Source organism: Vicugna pacos, chromosome 6, assembly GCF_048564905.1.
Source record: "Vicugna pacos chromosome 6, VicPac4, whole genome shotgun sequence".
NCBI lineage: Eukaryota > Metazoa > Chordata > Mammalia > Artiodactyla > Camelidae > Vicugna > Vicugna pacos.
Genome location: NC_132992.1, coordinates 81863141 through 81879037, shown reverse-complemented (window position 1 = coordinate 81879037; position 15897 = coordinate 81863141). Strand labels below are relative to the sequence as shown.

Genomic DNA, 15897 nt, shown 5'->3' with positions numbered 1-15897 from the left:
ATTCTACAAATGAATTCCCTACTCGTGCGTCCAGTCGGCAGGTGGTCTTCACTTTGCACTTATAACCAGGCTGTAAAGCTCCGATGAGAGCCCGCTGCCTGGATCCCCTGGGGGCCTGAGGAAAGGCTAATATTTGCACATAACTGGATACTTAGGACAGCAGGAAAATAAACACTATCACCATATCCACTGTGGCGCTGAAAGTGCTTCTGTCTTTGCCTTTTTATGGCCTGGGCTGGTTTTTGTGGGCGGTTATCTGTGGGAGACTGTGAGATGGTGAGTCTGTTAGGATGGCCGGTCCACTCAGGCCAGCACAGGCCTGATTGCCACACCGGCATCTGCCTGGGTGGGAGGTGAAGACAGGTGCACGTCAGTCCCCCTCTCCCCTGACCTCGCATAGATGCTAGGAGTGTCCCAGACTGGGTGGGAGCCAGCCTTCTTTCCAGAGGCAGGGAGCTGGGGTGAGAGGGTCTGAGATGGGGAGAAAGAAGAACACGAAGGGTGGAGAGAAGCTGCCTTTCTAGCATTTAGGGCAATGATCTTCTTGTTGACAATCCCAAGAGTATCCACTTGCAAGCTCTGCTGGGCACTAGATGTGTGGCCACGGGCAAGGTGCTCACTGATCTAAGTCTCACGTGTCCTGGGGGGTGCCCGTCTCCCAGGTCACCATGAGGTCAGCTGAGTTAATCTATGTCCTGGTAAGTACTCAGGATTCCTGTCACTATTACTGTCATCACACATGAAGTAACAAGGCACACTGCCTGAGGTCATATCGACATTAAAACAAACTGGGGCAACAACCCTGCAAGGAAGGGTGTCTCACTTCACTGATGAGGAAACTGAGGCTCAGAGAAGCTGAGTACCTGCCCAGGCTAGGCATGCGCACTTTACCCATGACCTTTCTCCCTTGCAAGAGGGAAAGATGAGGTGCTTCTACCCTCTCTTTCTGTCCTGAAGTGAAGGCTTCTTGGAGACAAGAAGCGCCTTGCTGGGGGTGGCTCCAGGTTTCCTCTCGGGTACCCTCCCACTGTTGTTTGAAGCATGTCTTATGAGGTGGCTTTGCTCTTGGACGTGAAATAGCCTGTCTCCCAGCCCCAGCGTGTTCACTTCTGCGGCCATGAAATACTTACATGTGAAATGCTTCTGAAGCAGGAAAAATAAAAAGCAACTGTGGTGGACACGTTAATAGTGCACTTCCACTTCTCACAGGAGGCCCTTCTGCCGCAGGTGTGGGGGGGGGTGGGAGGATGCTGCCACGCTGCTGTTGGGTTTTGGAGTCGTGGGGGCACTTTTCAGCTGTGATGGACACGGTCTGCCAGTTGCCGTCCTCTGTCTCCCCGGGGCTGCGGCTTTCCTTCTGTCCATGAACAGCTGAATGCATGCCCATTTGGAATACATTTAGGAAGCCACTTTCCACCCCCACCCCTCTCTCCCTGCCTCAACCTCTGGCTAAATATCTCCTTTCTAAACCCCTTTGCTGACTGTGCCCTCTTGAGATTAAGAACGCTGTAGACCTAGAACTACTTCTGTGCCCTTAGACGAGGTCCTTTCCTTTTGTCCCAGTGGTATAAGCTGTCAGTGAAGTGCCCATGTGTCCTGGGTTACGCCGTCCTGCAGTCCAAGCGTAATGATGAACAAAGCCCCCTTTCACTCCACAAGTGTCCTGGTTTGGATAGTAAATCGAACCATCACCATGGTTATTAGTGTCCATGCATGTGGCAACAATTGGTTGCCTTCTTTAATCTCAGACAAAGCTGAGTGATTGCTGCTCCATCTTTGTTTGTCGGGCTTTTTGGTGCCACATAAGGAAACAGGAAAAACAGATTATCTCACCGAGTACACAGATCATAGGAGAAAAGCCACAGACAGTTAGTGGTCCCCTGTGGGCCATCACTCATCCCAGTCGAGCGCTCACACTCATGATGGTCTTTCCTGCTGTCGGGAGCAGTGATTTGTGCAGCCTCGCATTGCTTCGTGGGGTGACAGCACCAGGGGATCCTGGTGGGGGGGCCTCCGAGGGCGCTTTACCTCCCCACTTCTCCACATCCACACCAGACCTGCCTCCCTTTGTGAGAGGCTGTGGTTTCTCTGCTATGCCTTCCTGGTGGTCCTAATGCCTGGGGGGGGGGGGGCGGGAGGATGGAGGAGGCAGGAGGGAAAGAGATTCTTTTATTTACTTATTTTCCAGTTTTATTGAGATATCATTGACATAAGACACTGTGGAAGTTCAAGGTGCACAACGTATTGATTTGATACACACATATTACAAAATGATGACCCCTGTGGCATTAGCCAACACCTCCACCATGTCATATAATTACCATTTCTTTTTTTGCAGTGAGAACATTTAAGATTTATTCTTTCATAACCTTCAAGTATATAATACAGTGTTGTTAACTATAATCACCATGCTGTACGTTAGATCCTGAGAGTGTCTTCAGCTTACAACTGGAAGTTTGTACCCTTGACCGGCATCATCCCATTCCCCTATCCCCAGCCCCTGGCAACCACCATTCTACTCTACGAGAAACAGATTCTTTTAGATCTTGGCTCCTTCAAGTCAGCACACCACCACCGCCACCACCTCCTCTTCCTTCTTCTTTTTTTTTTTGATCATTATATATTTTTTGAGTGTTGAGTTATTTTCTTATGTTTTTCTGTGTTATGAAGAAATAAATTGCTTTCCTCTCACACCTCTGGGAAGATCTTGTGCCTAAATTTATTACTTTAGTTTGTCCATTCATTTATTATTGATTGAAATATTCATTTATGAATCGTTTACTGGGTGGGTACTGGAAATTCTAACTTACAGGCTAAAGAGGAAATTTAAAAAGGGGTGGAGTTAAATTGTAAAGCGATACCATCTTATCTATAGTATGCTGTCCCTGAAGATTGAAACTTTCACATCACATCTAGAATAATTTTTTCTTCTTGAGCCTCATAAGACCTCTCTGAACTTGGTAGTGGTTGAACTTCTAAGCAAACACACGATGCTCATTAAGTCTGCAATTGTGGCTGAAAATGATGCTGATGATGGCTGAATCTATAACTGATCGTTTAAGCCAGACTGTACACGGCTCAGTTTCGTCATTTCATTATCTGCCTGCGCAGACCTTTCTAATGGGCTGGCTTACCTTCACTTTTGCAACCTGAATGCAGAGAAAAAAAAACACTTAAAAAGCAAATGCATTTAATTTTAAAAGGCCTTACTCGAGTTCAAACAATTAAGATCATTAGAAAATACTTTAGCAAATTAATAAAGTTAGAAGTATGAACTCAATCAAATATTCTTATTGGGTTAAAAATGATGCCATTGATTCAAGTGACAACAGTCCTTTTATACTGGGTTTCCCCTGTGGGTATGTAACCCGAGTTTGCTAATTCATTTTAATTCTGGTGGTTTGCTGGAGTCTTTCTGACCTATAAGATCTAGATAGACTCAAACCTCACTCCTAGGACTGGTGATCCTTCAAAGCCTTGCCAAAAGCTTGGAGACTTAGACGCCAGAGGCCTTATTTTTCTCCTTTCTTACTTCTGATTCTAAATCACGTTCTGGCCCACTGTGCCCATAACAAGTCCTACATTTAAAACCACTTCCCCAAGGCATTTGCTGATAAAGCCCACTTCCCTGAAGGTTTAGGGGAATGAGAGAAAGATTTACATCACGGACATGAAGCAAGTTAAAGTTAGATACTGGATGGACCTACTTTTCAAAAGTCCTGGGCTTTTGTTGCAAATAAGTTCAACTGAGACTTCTTCCTTTTCTCGTTTGCTTCCCTCTCTTCTTTTTTTCAGGGATTTCTCTCTTTTCTCTGGTACTTCTCTCTCAGGGTGTAAAATCAACCTTTCCCCAATTATTTATTTATTTTTTAATTAAAGTTTTAATGCCAAACCGTCAAGTTCTCACCAGATCCAGTAGCCAAATAAAGTCTGCTGCTTCCGTTTACATGTTCAAGGAAATAGTCTAGTTAGATGTAACTCCCTGTGAGGTTAGATTCTTGGATACTGACAGTCTTTCTCCTTCATCTCTGTCTGGAGGTGAGCATGGAGGTGGGGGAGGATGGGTGCATTCTGGGTACCCTGTGCAGAGGAAAGGTCGTAACTATGGCTTTAGGCCAATCAGGGCTTGAATTTTGGCTTCTCCACTTCCTGGCTGTGTGACCTTGGGCAAGTTACTAAACTTTCCTGAGCCTGTTTCCTTTTCTGTAAAGTGGGGATGATATTACTTTCTTGCAAGCTGTAGAAAGGATAAGATTGAATGACACACAAGTTGTGGGCGGGATAAAATGCAATAAAACTTCTAAAGCACGTGCCTCAATGCAGGCACTCAACAAACGTTACTTTCCTTCCTTTACAAACGATAGACACTTTCCTTGAGGGTTACATATGTAAGCATTAAATATTTAAAAATTGCGTAATTAAAAAAAAACTTGCAAAGGAACCTTACTTTGGATTTTTTTGATGAAGCAAATAATTATCCCTGCTTGTCTTTGTTGCAAATCTGTATGTTTATATGCAACCCTGGGTCTCCTAAGGATGTTTATGTGTAATTCTCAGCACAGCGAGACTTGATTGAAACCAAAATCTTTTGGCAGCTTCATGGAAGTTGTAAATATTAGATATTGGTGGTGTGATTTGAGGCCACCTAAGAGACTGGGACTAGAGCTGTCCCTGAGGGGTCATTTCCAGGTGGGCCCATTAGAGCTGAATAGATAATGAGGGTAAGAATACCAGTCAAGTCCTGTGGTTTGGTCTGAGGGCACTCAGAGCATAGTGAAAATGGATATTTTACCAGCAGAAGGGACCCACCATCTGTCTTCTCTCTAAAGCAGGAGAGCATTGTCCCCACTGGATAAGTGATCGTTGTCAATTAGGGCGGCAAGACACATCCATGCGGCTGGATTTTAAATCCTGGGGTGCCAGGGTTTATGTTAGAAACTGGCCAGTGTAATGTTTTATGATCTTAGAGGCAGGAAAGAATAAACAAAAGACTTAAACAAAAGAGATATTTTTTTCTGTTGTCCAGTCAGTTGTCTCAGGGTTTTGCCAAATCCAGCCAATAGCTTGGTTTTGTACAGCCCTCATGCTAAGAATGGTTTTGCATATTTAAAGGGTTGTGAAAAGGAAAGAAAGGAAAAATACACAACAGAAACCATATGTGGCCCACAAAGCCTGAAATATTTACTATCCAGCCTTTTATGGAAACGGTTCCCGATCCTTGGTCTAAAGAGTTTGAAGTCTCTCAGATTAATGAAGGCAAAATGTAACTAACACTGATTGATTTTTTAAGTTATAATCTCATTTGTGGCAACCACTGCCTGCCTGTCTTAACAAAGCTTAATGGGCATTATTTCGGATAAACATAATCTCATTTCAATATTTAATTGTGTCTGGTGATATCCACATGAGGTTATTACAGTTTTGTCCACAGAATGGAGTCTCTGTTTGTTGTTTTAGAGGTAGTTCGTATTTCTGTCACCTCCCTCTGAAGCCCCCACCTGTCACTTCTCCATAGGTTACCTGGTGGAAATCTCTTCCTGCCGTCTTCCCTGGCCTGAAAGAGGTTGGCAGGGGCCAGCTCAGGAAGGGCCGCTGAGGAATTTTCCACCTCATTCTGTGCACGCTGAGACTAGAGAAGGATTTTCAGCAGGGGAGTGTGTGGTCAGAAGCCAGTTAAATATATGTGGTGCAGAAGTCCAGGCCTTGGGATGGGGGCCTCTGTAGGGGCTGCGATGCACACATTGAACCTCCTGGAAGAAGCGGGACCCAGATTAGACCCTGAAGGAGGAGCACACTGGTGGGGGGGCAAAGCCAAGGTCCGGAAGTGTGAGGGGATGTCTTACAGAATGTAGAGCGTCCTGCCCGGGGCTGGAGGCTTTTTCAGTAATGTGGGATGAGGTTGGATCATCAATGTGGCCAGATTATTGGGAATTTTAAGGTGTATGGAATTTCAAATCCAGTAGCCAGTGAGGAGTCACTGTCATTTATTTTAAAAAGGAGCAGTGTGTGTGTGTGTCCATGTGTCCATGTACTGAAATGACAGTCATGAACTTGGCTACTACTTGTTCAGCCCTGGCCCGGGGCTGGCGCTGGGCAAAGTGCATCACATAGGTCATCTCATTCAATCCTCACAACAACTCTGTAGGGGAAGGTATTATTATCCTCAGTTTGCAAATGAGGGAGCCTGGGCTCAGAGAGGTTATAATAACTAGCCCAAGGTTTTGAGGTGAATGATGGGCAGAGTCATGACAGTGACCAGGAGCCCAAGCTCTTAACTCCTGAAACAAGCTCAGTGTAAAATATTCTAACAAAACAGAAAGGAGAAGAGTGAAAAGGAACGGACGTCCTGCCTTCCAGGAGTGACCACTGTGGGTGCCAGTCCTCTTAGGCATCTTTCTATGTATGTGCACAACAAGATGGATGCGTTTCGTGTAAACTGTGCCAGGATTGCAATAAATTCTGTGCCTGCAAGTTTTACATAAATGACAACATACTATATATCTAGTTTTTTCCCATTTAAAACTAATCTTCTGATTTTCTTAAGTAAACATAGTGTTAAAAAACAAAATTCAACTGAGTGGATTTAAAGATCTCATTGGCTTTATTCAATGGTTTATGACTCGGGCAGCATCTCATCCAGCTGCTGGAGGGGTGCTCCGAGGGGCTGTGCAAAATGGAAGGTTTTCAGCAAAAGGGAGGAAAGGATTATTTTTAGGTCAGGATGTGGGGGAAGGAATAGCAGGGGTTTTATCACACAGATTGCCTCTTCTTCCTCTGCGGAATGGAGCAGGGCCCATGAGACAGATTACCTCATTAGTGCTGACCAGAAAATGCTGGACTGCTGGATTAAGATTACATTTCTGGATGCACCTAGAAGATACTATATTTAGCAAAGTAACTCAGACAGAGAAAGACAAATACTACATAATATCACTTATATGTGGAATCTAAAAATTGTACAAACGAATCTGTATACAAAACAGAAACAGACTCACAGACACTGAAAACAAACTTATGATTACCAAAGAGGAGAAGGAGGAAGAGCAGAAGGAACAAGTCAGGAGTATGGGATTAACACATACAAACTACTATGCATAAAATAGATGAACACAAGGATTTACTGTATAGCACAGGAGATTGCATTCAGTATCTTGTAATAACCTATAATGGAATATAATCTGAAAGAAGTAAGTGAATCACTTTGCGGTACAACTGAAACCGACACAGTATTGTAAATCAACTATAGTTTACTGAAAGAAAAGAGTAAATATTTAATGCTGGAGAGGGTGCGGAGAAAAGGGAACACTTCTGCGCTGTTGACGGGAATGTAGTTTGGTGCAGCCATTATGGAGAACAGTACGAAGATTCCTTATAAAAATACAAATAGATTTACCATATGATCCAGCAATCCCACTCCTGGGGAAGGGATAAATTTGGGGTCTGGGATTTGCAGATACTAACTGTTACACCTGAAACAGATAAACAGCAAGTTCTTACTATATAGCACAGGGAACTGTATTCAGTATCTTGTAATAGCCTCTAATGGAAAAGAATACGAAAAAGAGAGTATGTGTATATATATACATGTATAAAAAACTGAATCACTGTGCTGTACACCAGAACTTAACACATAGTAAATTGACTATATTTCAATTAAAAAAAGACTAAATATTTTTTAAAAAGATTACATTTCAAAACTGCAGTAAAGTCAGGTATTAATTAAGTCCAGGTTTTTTTTTTTTTTTTTTTTTTTTACCATGGGCTTTAGCAGAAATGGTGCCATTTGGGCCTGTGCTCTTCTCTCTAACAACAGTATTTTACTTTATGACTGTACACTCATCCACATAACCAGTCTTCTATAGATCATTGCTGGTTCTTGGGCAAGAAAATCTTTTTCTTTTTAATTTATCTTTTTAAATTAAAAAAAATTTAAAATTGAAGTGTAGATGATTTACAGTGCTGTATTAGTTGGTGTACAGCATAATGATTCAGTTATACATATATATGTATATGTATATGAATATGTATATATGTATATGAATATGTATATGAATATATATATATATATATATATATATATATATTCTTCTCCATTATGGTTTATGACAGGATATTGAATATATTTCCCTGTGCTATACAGTAGGGCTTTGTTGTTTATCTGTTTTATATGCAGTAGTTTGTATCTGCTAACCCAAAGTCTTAATTTATCCCTTCCCCGCTTCCCCTTTGGTAATCATAAGTTTGTTTTCTATGTCTGTGAGTCTGTTTCTGTTGTGTAAATAAGTTCATTTGTGTCATATTTTAGATTCCACATATAAGTGGAATTTGTAAGAGTGGTATTTGTAAGGAAATCTTTTCTTTAAAGAACTTTTTAACTGAGTCTTCTGTTTTCTCACTTTCTTTGCAGCATGCCCTTGATGCTGACAATGCAGGAGTAAGTCCAATAGGAAACTCTTCCAACAACAGCAGTCACTGGGACCTTGGAAGTGCCTTTTTCTTTGCTGGAACTGTCATCACCACCATAGGTATCCCCCCATTTGCTAGAATCTTTCCTCTGCAGGCCCTCCTGAGTAATGGCACTAAAATCAATACTTTGTCCTCATAGAGTACATGGCGGCTGGAGGTTCAAAGGAGGCTTATGAAACATTGTCAAATTAATGGAGTAGTTGTGTGGTGGCTTTCAATAGAAGGCAAAGCAGGATGAAGGATTTCATTTTTCAAAATGAAAGACCAGGGAACCTTTAGTTTGAAAGGACCTCATTGAAAGGTTAGAGTAAAAGATCAACCTCTGAATTGATCAGTTGAACTCAGATGCTCAGTTAAGCTCAGATTCCTTCTTAAAAAACTACTTTTTATTAAAGTTATACATAAAAGGACCAAACTGTTCTACAAAGTTTGTTATGAAGAACAATGATCTCTGTCCTTCTTTCTACTTTTTCACCTCCCCTGGGGAAACTGCTTTCATCTCTTCTCCTTGATTATTTTGATACTCAACTTCATGTCTTCCAGTCACACTTGTATTGCACTTTCTGAGTTTTGTTTTAGAGATGATTTCTTGACTTCCCATTGTGGAAGATGAGGAATTAATTCTCTTTCTTCTTCCTTGCCGCACTGTAGAAGGGCTCTCTTCCTGTCCTCTCATCTTCCCAAGATAGTTCAATTAGATCAAAAGTGAATGTTTACATTATTTTGCTAGGTAAATGCTCTTCACAATTGATCATAAGATGATCTATGATTACTTCTTCCCTGCACCAATGTTTGTCTTGTATTGGTGTGTGTCTTTTTTTCTAATATTTGAGGAGTTTTGTATTGTTGTCATAGGGTTAATTTTATAATTATAATCATACTTAATACTCTTAGTGTTCTATTCTTTAAGCAGTATCTGTTAGTTCCCTGTTATGGGTGATGACATCTCCTCTCCCTCCACCACACAATTTTCACTGACACCATTCTTTTAATGTTTGCTTTTACATTGTTAAATATGCTTATGTTTCTAATTAGATGATCTGCCCACTTCAAATAAAGAATCTTGGCTCTCAGCTATTTCATACAACGCAATCAGGGAACTTACTCAGCATCTCAACTTCTTTTCCTCTTCCGCTATCAGTGATTACTTACTGTATCATTCTGTAACATCAGGGTATATATTTTACATTTTATTCTATTACCTGGATACTCGAAACTGTTTTAGTCATAGTTCTATATTAAATATCATCAGTGTTCATCTCTAGTCATGGTTTTCGTCATCATCACTTGCTTGACTGAAACCATCTTCAGGTAGTTGCCTTAAGAGTGGCTCATGGGAGCCATATTCCCTGGGTTCTCATGTTGTTCAAAATGGTAGCCTTATACTTGAAGGGCAGTTGGATGGAAATGAAATCCTTGACCAACATGTTCTTTTTTAAGGATCTTGTTGGTGTTACTCCACTTTCTCTCAGTGTTTATGTTGCTGTTGCTATGGGAAAACCTGATGCCAGCCCAATTTTTTCCCCATTTGTAAGTGCTTTGATCTTTTTGCTCAGCTGCTCAAAAGATTATGTCTTTATCTTTCATCTGATAATACTACCAGGTTTTGTCCCTTTTATTACAGGAAAACTTTCCTGATTGTTATCTTTAAACATTTTCTCTGCTGTATAGTTTTGATTGTGATCTTTGGGAATTCCAATTATACATCTATCATCACTTCTTTGCCCATCTTCTGTGTCTAATATTTTTCTTTTACTCCTTTCTAACCCTTAAAATTTGGTTTTTAATTTGTTGATTTTATCTTTTCTTCTCCTTGTGTTTTGTATGTGTTTTTTTCACAGTGCCTACTCAGCCATGTGCTTCTTCCAATTTTATTTTCATTTTTGTGATCATTAGGGGACTTTTTTCTTTCCTATTTTTTTTTTCCTGAACTCCATTAGCTCAGCTCACATTTCATCTACACTTGTTATCTCACTATTTCCTCCTTGATTTCTTGTATCTTTGTGGTTTCTCTGTGATGATTCTTAGCAGTGATTACTTCATAGTTGTTTACAATTTTTGTCTGGTTGGGGCAGTGTTTTTCTGCTGAGTGTCTTTCATTCACTGGTAACTTTTGCTGCTCTTTCACACTTTTTAAAAATGGAAGCTTTATACTTATGCTGGGTCAGTTTCTTTTTAAAATACATGATGCCAAACAAACTGGATATTTCTGGATCAGCTATCTGCTGAATGTTCCTGTAGGGCTGGGGAGAGGAGAGCAGGAAGAACAGGTAATCTTTCAGGCACATCCCAAGAGTCTCCTCTTTCCTGCTGCCAAAGAAACAGAGTGCTTCCTGAAAATATGGCCCATCTGTGTTATTCTCTGTGTAGTTCTGCTTCTGTTTTTCTGGACCAGATCAAGCTCAGGGAGTCTTCTTCTGCTATCTCTTCACCCTATATTCTACCCTTGGTGCAAACAGGAGTATCTCTTTTGATGTGCAAGGTGAAACCTTCACTTTCATTAATTGGATTTTTGCTAGAACTTTTGGAGATTTGCCACTGATGGGCCCTTTCATCATTCTCTGTGCTGCTGCTTTTTATTTTTTCCCATGTTGCTTCTGTCTAATCTCAGCTTCTTTTGGTAATCCTGACATTTATGTTGGAATCCATAGATTAAATACCTCTCCCAGCTCTGCTGAAAATGAGTTTGAGAGTTATCTGCTCCATACAGTAGTGAAGTCAAACTACAATAAAAATTCTCGTTCAGAAGAATGGAGACACACAGCAGTCACCAGTTCATAGTAAAGATGGACAGACAGTGGGAGGCCTTTATGCACTCTAAGTAGGAGGATTCCTTCATTAACAATTGTTTATATTCTTTGGGAGGAAATCCCTCATCTTTTGTTCTCTGAGGCCCAGCTATGGGAGGCCTTTTCCTCTCCCTACTTTTCATAACCACACATTAAGTGGATTTTAGACAGTATGCCTTTTTTAGGGGGGGATGCACATATTTGATGATTGATTTCCTACTGGTGCATGTTTCAGAAGCTAAGGGTTGTTTTAGAGGCACAGGTTTTTGTTTTTGGTTATAGACATAATCTTTAGGACCTGTGTTCTTTCTATATTGATACAATCAAGAAAGTTATGAGAAAGTTTAAATTAACTTATAAAAAGTTATAAGAAAATTTGGAATAAAAGGGGGTTGTCATTGTTTTTTTAGAAAGCCTCTTAATCTAATTATATAATGTACTAGGTTCATACTTGCAAATCTGTGAATATGTTAAGATCAATTATTACAAGTATTAGAGGTCTGTGTTACACTAGTGAGTCTGCGGCTTACACTCCAGACAGGATTAGGTCATATTAGTCCTCAATCCCACAGCACCCAACAAAGGAAGCAGGGTGACGTGACACCGTTTGATAAAAGGGCAAAAAGTGCTATGCACCTCAGCATCACCTGAGAGCATCACTGCAGTAGATCAGAGACGACCAGTGTCAGGTTAAATGGTGTTCAACGGTCTGGTTACTGAGATGGGGAAATGTGTCATATGCTTTAGGGGGATTTACAGTAAAATAATTAAAATTGAGAGAGTCTAGGCGACTTCAAGAAGTACACTTTGGAAAATGTACTCCAGTACCCAGTATTGGATCCATGAGACAGTAGTGTATATTAAAGAAGACAGAAAAAAGAAAATTCTAATATTCTTATTTTTATAAAATGGCTAAATCAATGGTCTGTATGATGCATTGAAAAACACTAGAGCTACACTGTGATGTTTGCTGGTTTGTTGTGTTAACTTGTTAGGATCCCAAGGGCTTGGTGTATTGAACAACTGTGTTCATTGACCCACATGACGTTATGCAACTGAGAAATGGTGGTTCCATCTGCCTAAGGAGGAATATATATATATATTTGATATATAACATTTTCTGCCTTTTTAAGCATGCTTACATTGGAATCTTTGAATTTGTACAAATGACATCCTTTCACTTACTCACTCTTGTCCTAATAACCATTTTCCAATGGTACTCTTTCCCGTATTTGGCCCCCAGGCCTCAGGGGAAGAATCACCTTGTCTAAACTAAGAAATCCAGTATCTTGTGTGTGTATGGCCACAGTCCTGTGTTCAGAGACGGACGTGAGATCTGGACTAGGCCAATAAGCAAGTCATTTCCTGGGCTTTTGCTTGAGATTTGGAGGAAGTGAATTCTCTTTCTTACTGGAGGTAAATCTGGAAAAACATAAGCCCAGGCTCCCCAGGACCCTGCCATTCATTTTCTTCCCTCAGTAGGTTGATTTGCCGGGAATTCAGCTAACAGTAAAGAAGCAGAGTATGAAAAGAGGGGTGATAATTGGGGTTCAGCTTACATCCTTTGAGCTTGGGATGAAGCTACCCATGGATAGTTAAGAAAGAAATATTAAATCTCCTGCTATTTCTGGGGCCTATACATTTCCTTTTTCACCGACGCGCGTCTGCATTGGGTTTTCTCTCGCCTAGGACTGAAAAATCCTAACTGATACACACTTATGGATCAGAGATCACAGAGAACCAGTAAGCGTCCTCTGACCTCCCTAGCCAGTGCCTGACCCTGCTGGCCACTGCTGCTGCCCATCTCCTTTGGGCTACTTGCTTCTTTGTTTAAAGTCTTAGACATACCTTCCTATTCGATGAGCCTCAGGGGTCGTGTGCTGGTGTCCTGGCAACCTGGGAAGCTGTTGCCTCTACAGTGGGAGGCAGGACACTGTGTCTTATCGAGGCACAGAATGGGGACCTTTCCCAAAATCTGAAGGCAGGTGGAGGCTGAACAGGAAACTACTACAAAACAAACACAAAACAAAAACAAGCAAAAACAAAAACAAAAACAAAACCCAACCCAAACCCCAAGTCCAATTCAGCATCGTGGCTCAGTTTTAGTGTTAGAGATTGGATCCTCTTCTATTCAAAGAAAAAGTGCAATTTTCTCTCTCACGCTCTGTCTTAATTGAAAAATAACGTGTCATGAGTTGAACACCATTTAGCTGGCTAAATTTTAACTCCAGGTGGAGGCTCTTTAGAAAGTCATACAATTAGAGATTTCTGAAGAAAAACATTAGTACAATGTTAGTAACTAGAATAATGAGTGAGGAAATAATGTTTTTTCTCCCCTCAGTTATTTAGTGGTAAATTCATTCATCACAAGTCGTAGTGAGGTTTATAAGAGAACTTAGAGCCTGCTAATTCTTCCCGTCTTCCTGAGAAATTTCCTGTTATTTAGGACTCACGCAGTAGAGCAGCTGCAGCGGAGGAACTTTTGCATTATTGGTGGAATACGCCAACATTAGCCTGCCTGCTTGAGTTCCTATAATGTGCGACACGACTCTGTAAACATTTCCCCGTATTACTGAGGTTCTTTGAAAAACACAGTCTTTGATGGAGTCTTGTTGGATCTACTATCAACGCTGTAACCACACGTTGTTGGAGGCTTAAGAGGTTTTTGCTTTTGTGGTAGTGTAACATCATGATAAAGATCTTTGTGCACGCACCCGTGATCTTTGCCTCTGGTTCTTTCCTTGGAAAGATCCCCCAGGGACTGCTGTGTCTAGGGGTCTGGACCTTTTAAAGCCTTGCCAGATTGCTTTCTAGAAAGACTCTCCTGAGCCGCGTGAGGTTATGTACTATTGAGACACGAAAGATGTGTTCATTATTTAGAACGTGGATTGAGAGAGCTTAGGAATAATAGTCTTTTCCGAAGAGCAGTGATACTGGTCAGTATCAGAGGCCCCTTTTGTCTGGAGATAACAAGGGTTTTACCTGTGCTCAGATAGACAGAAAGATCTACCAGAGTGTGGCTGAAGAGACTACATTCAGGCTCTTCTCCAAACCAGGGGCCATGCCAGGAGGAAGGCTAGCCTGCTGTCTTTGTCGAGGTCACCCTGCACCCTGTCCCTTCCCTCAGTAACGAATTCTGATGGGTTAAAGTCCCACCAGCCTCAGTTGTTGACTCTGCTGATAGCAACTGGTTTTTCTAAGCTGGACGAATGATACTATGTGTGCAGATTCTTGCCCACAAACCATCACTTGTGAAAGGACTGCAAATGATTGCACTCCTACCAGCCACTATGGAGCACAGTTAGATTTTTGTCTTTGAGGCGGGTTTGGATTCAGTCACCTGACTCTACCCACATCAGATGGGGCCCCCGGTCAGGTCTCAGATGGTAGCCAGTGACCATGTTACTTGCCTGGTGGCCTCCATGAAGAATTGTACCTGCCATGGTACCGAGGCAACTATTTCTACTTAACCAGCACGTGGATTGGTTGCTTAGCCTATGGGTTTGGAAATTAGCGGTCATTGCGGCTAACACTGACTGAATGCTTGCTCGGTGCCAGGAACTCTGCTCCACATACATTATCTCAGTTTCACACTGACCACATGAGGGAGGGACACTTATGTGTCCATTTTACCAATGAGAAGACTGAGGCCCAGAGATGTTAAGTAACTTGTTTAATATCTCAAGGTTAGTAAGCCACAGAGCCTAGTTTTATTCACCAGGACCAGCCACATAAGGCATGAGGCTCAGTGCAAAATGGAAATGCAGTCTCTTGCTAAAAAGAAGATTAAGAACATCAAAATGGCACCAGCAGAGCATCTGACCAAGCATGGGGCCCACAGCACACCCATAAATGCACAGACAGCCTGGTTTGAGGACAGAGACTCTAAACCAGATACCAGAGCTGAACAGCACATGGTTTGGCCAGGATTTGACCTTGGCATGAAGATAGCAAATGGAAGTGTTCCACATGCGCTGCTCAGGGCTGAGTCCTCTTTAAACGGCAGCTTTCTCTTCTGAAAGGGCAGGGCTGTTTTCTAGCCAGGGGTGACCGGAGCTAAGCGCTGCCTTGGTCCCTTATCGTTCACAGCAGAATGTTCTTGCCGGGCTGGTCATCTCCTGCCAAAAGTCACCAGAAGCCCGCTGGTGGAGGAGCTCTCGGGACCTCCGCTTTGAGAAATGCAGTTCTCATATTCTGGGCTAGTTCTGCCTGACAGACCCCGTCTCCCTCTGGGGCCTCTGCTGCCCCTGGGATACTCACACCCCAACTCCAGCTGGGGGCCCACCTGCGCCACTGAGCCGGCCCAGCCTGGTCCTGGTGTTGTGAGAGGACAGTGGAGGAAACTCCACTGTTTCCTAGAAGGAAAATAGGAACCAGCCATCTGTTTTCTCTCGGGGCTCAGCTTTCCTGGAGACATATTGCTCTGGAGTGATTCCTTCCCACAGGAAACCCGGGGCAGGGTGGTAATTGCTGACACTGACCGAGTGCCTACTCTGCGTCATGCTTCATATGTGTTTAATCTCCACGGGTTACTCAGGCTTCACCGTAGCTCTTTAAGCTCTCAGGTGGCTGCTACTCACAGCCCCGCCATCCAGACAAGGAAAGCGAGGCAGAAGGGCAAATGGCCCAGGACCTGAGGGAT

At 42.2% G+C, this 15897-nt stretch overlaps 1 protein-coding gene across 1 annotated transcript in view; it reads left to right on the top strand.

Moving 5' to 3' along the window:
* Positions 1-15897, top strand: part of KCNK10 (potassium two pore domain channel subfamily K member 10) — a 127463-nt gene that overhangs the window by 74687 nt on the left and 36879 nt on the right. Inside the window, exon 3 of the mRNA XM_072963550.1 lies at positions 8408-8525. Coding sequence (XP_072819651.1) covers positions 8408-8525 — 118 coding nt within the window. The remainder of the gene's footprint in view (positions 1-8407; positions 8526-15897) is intronic.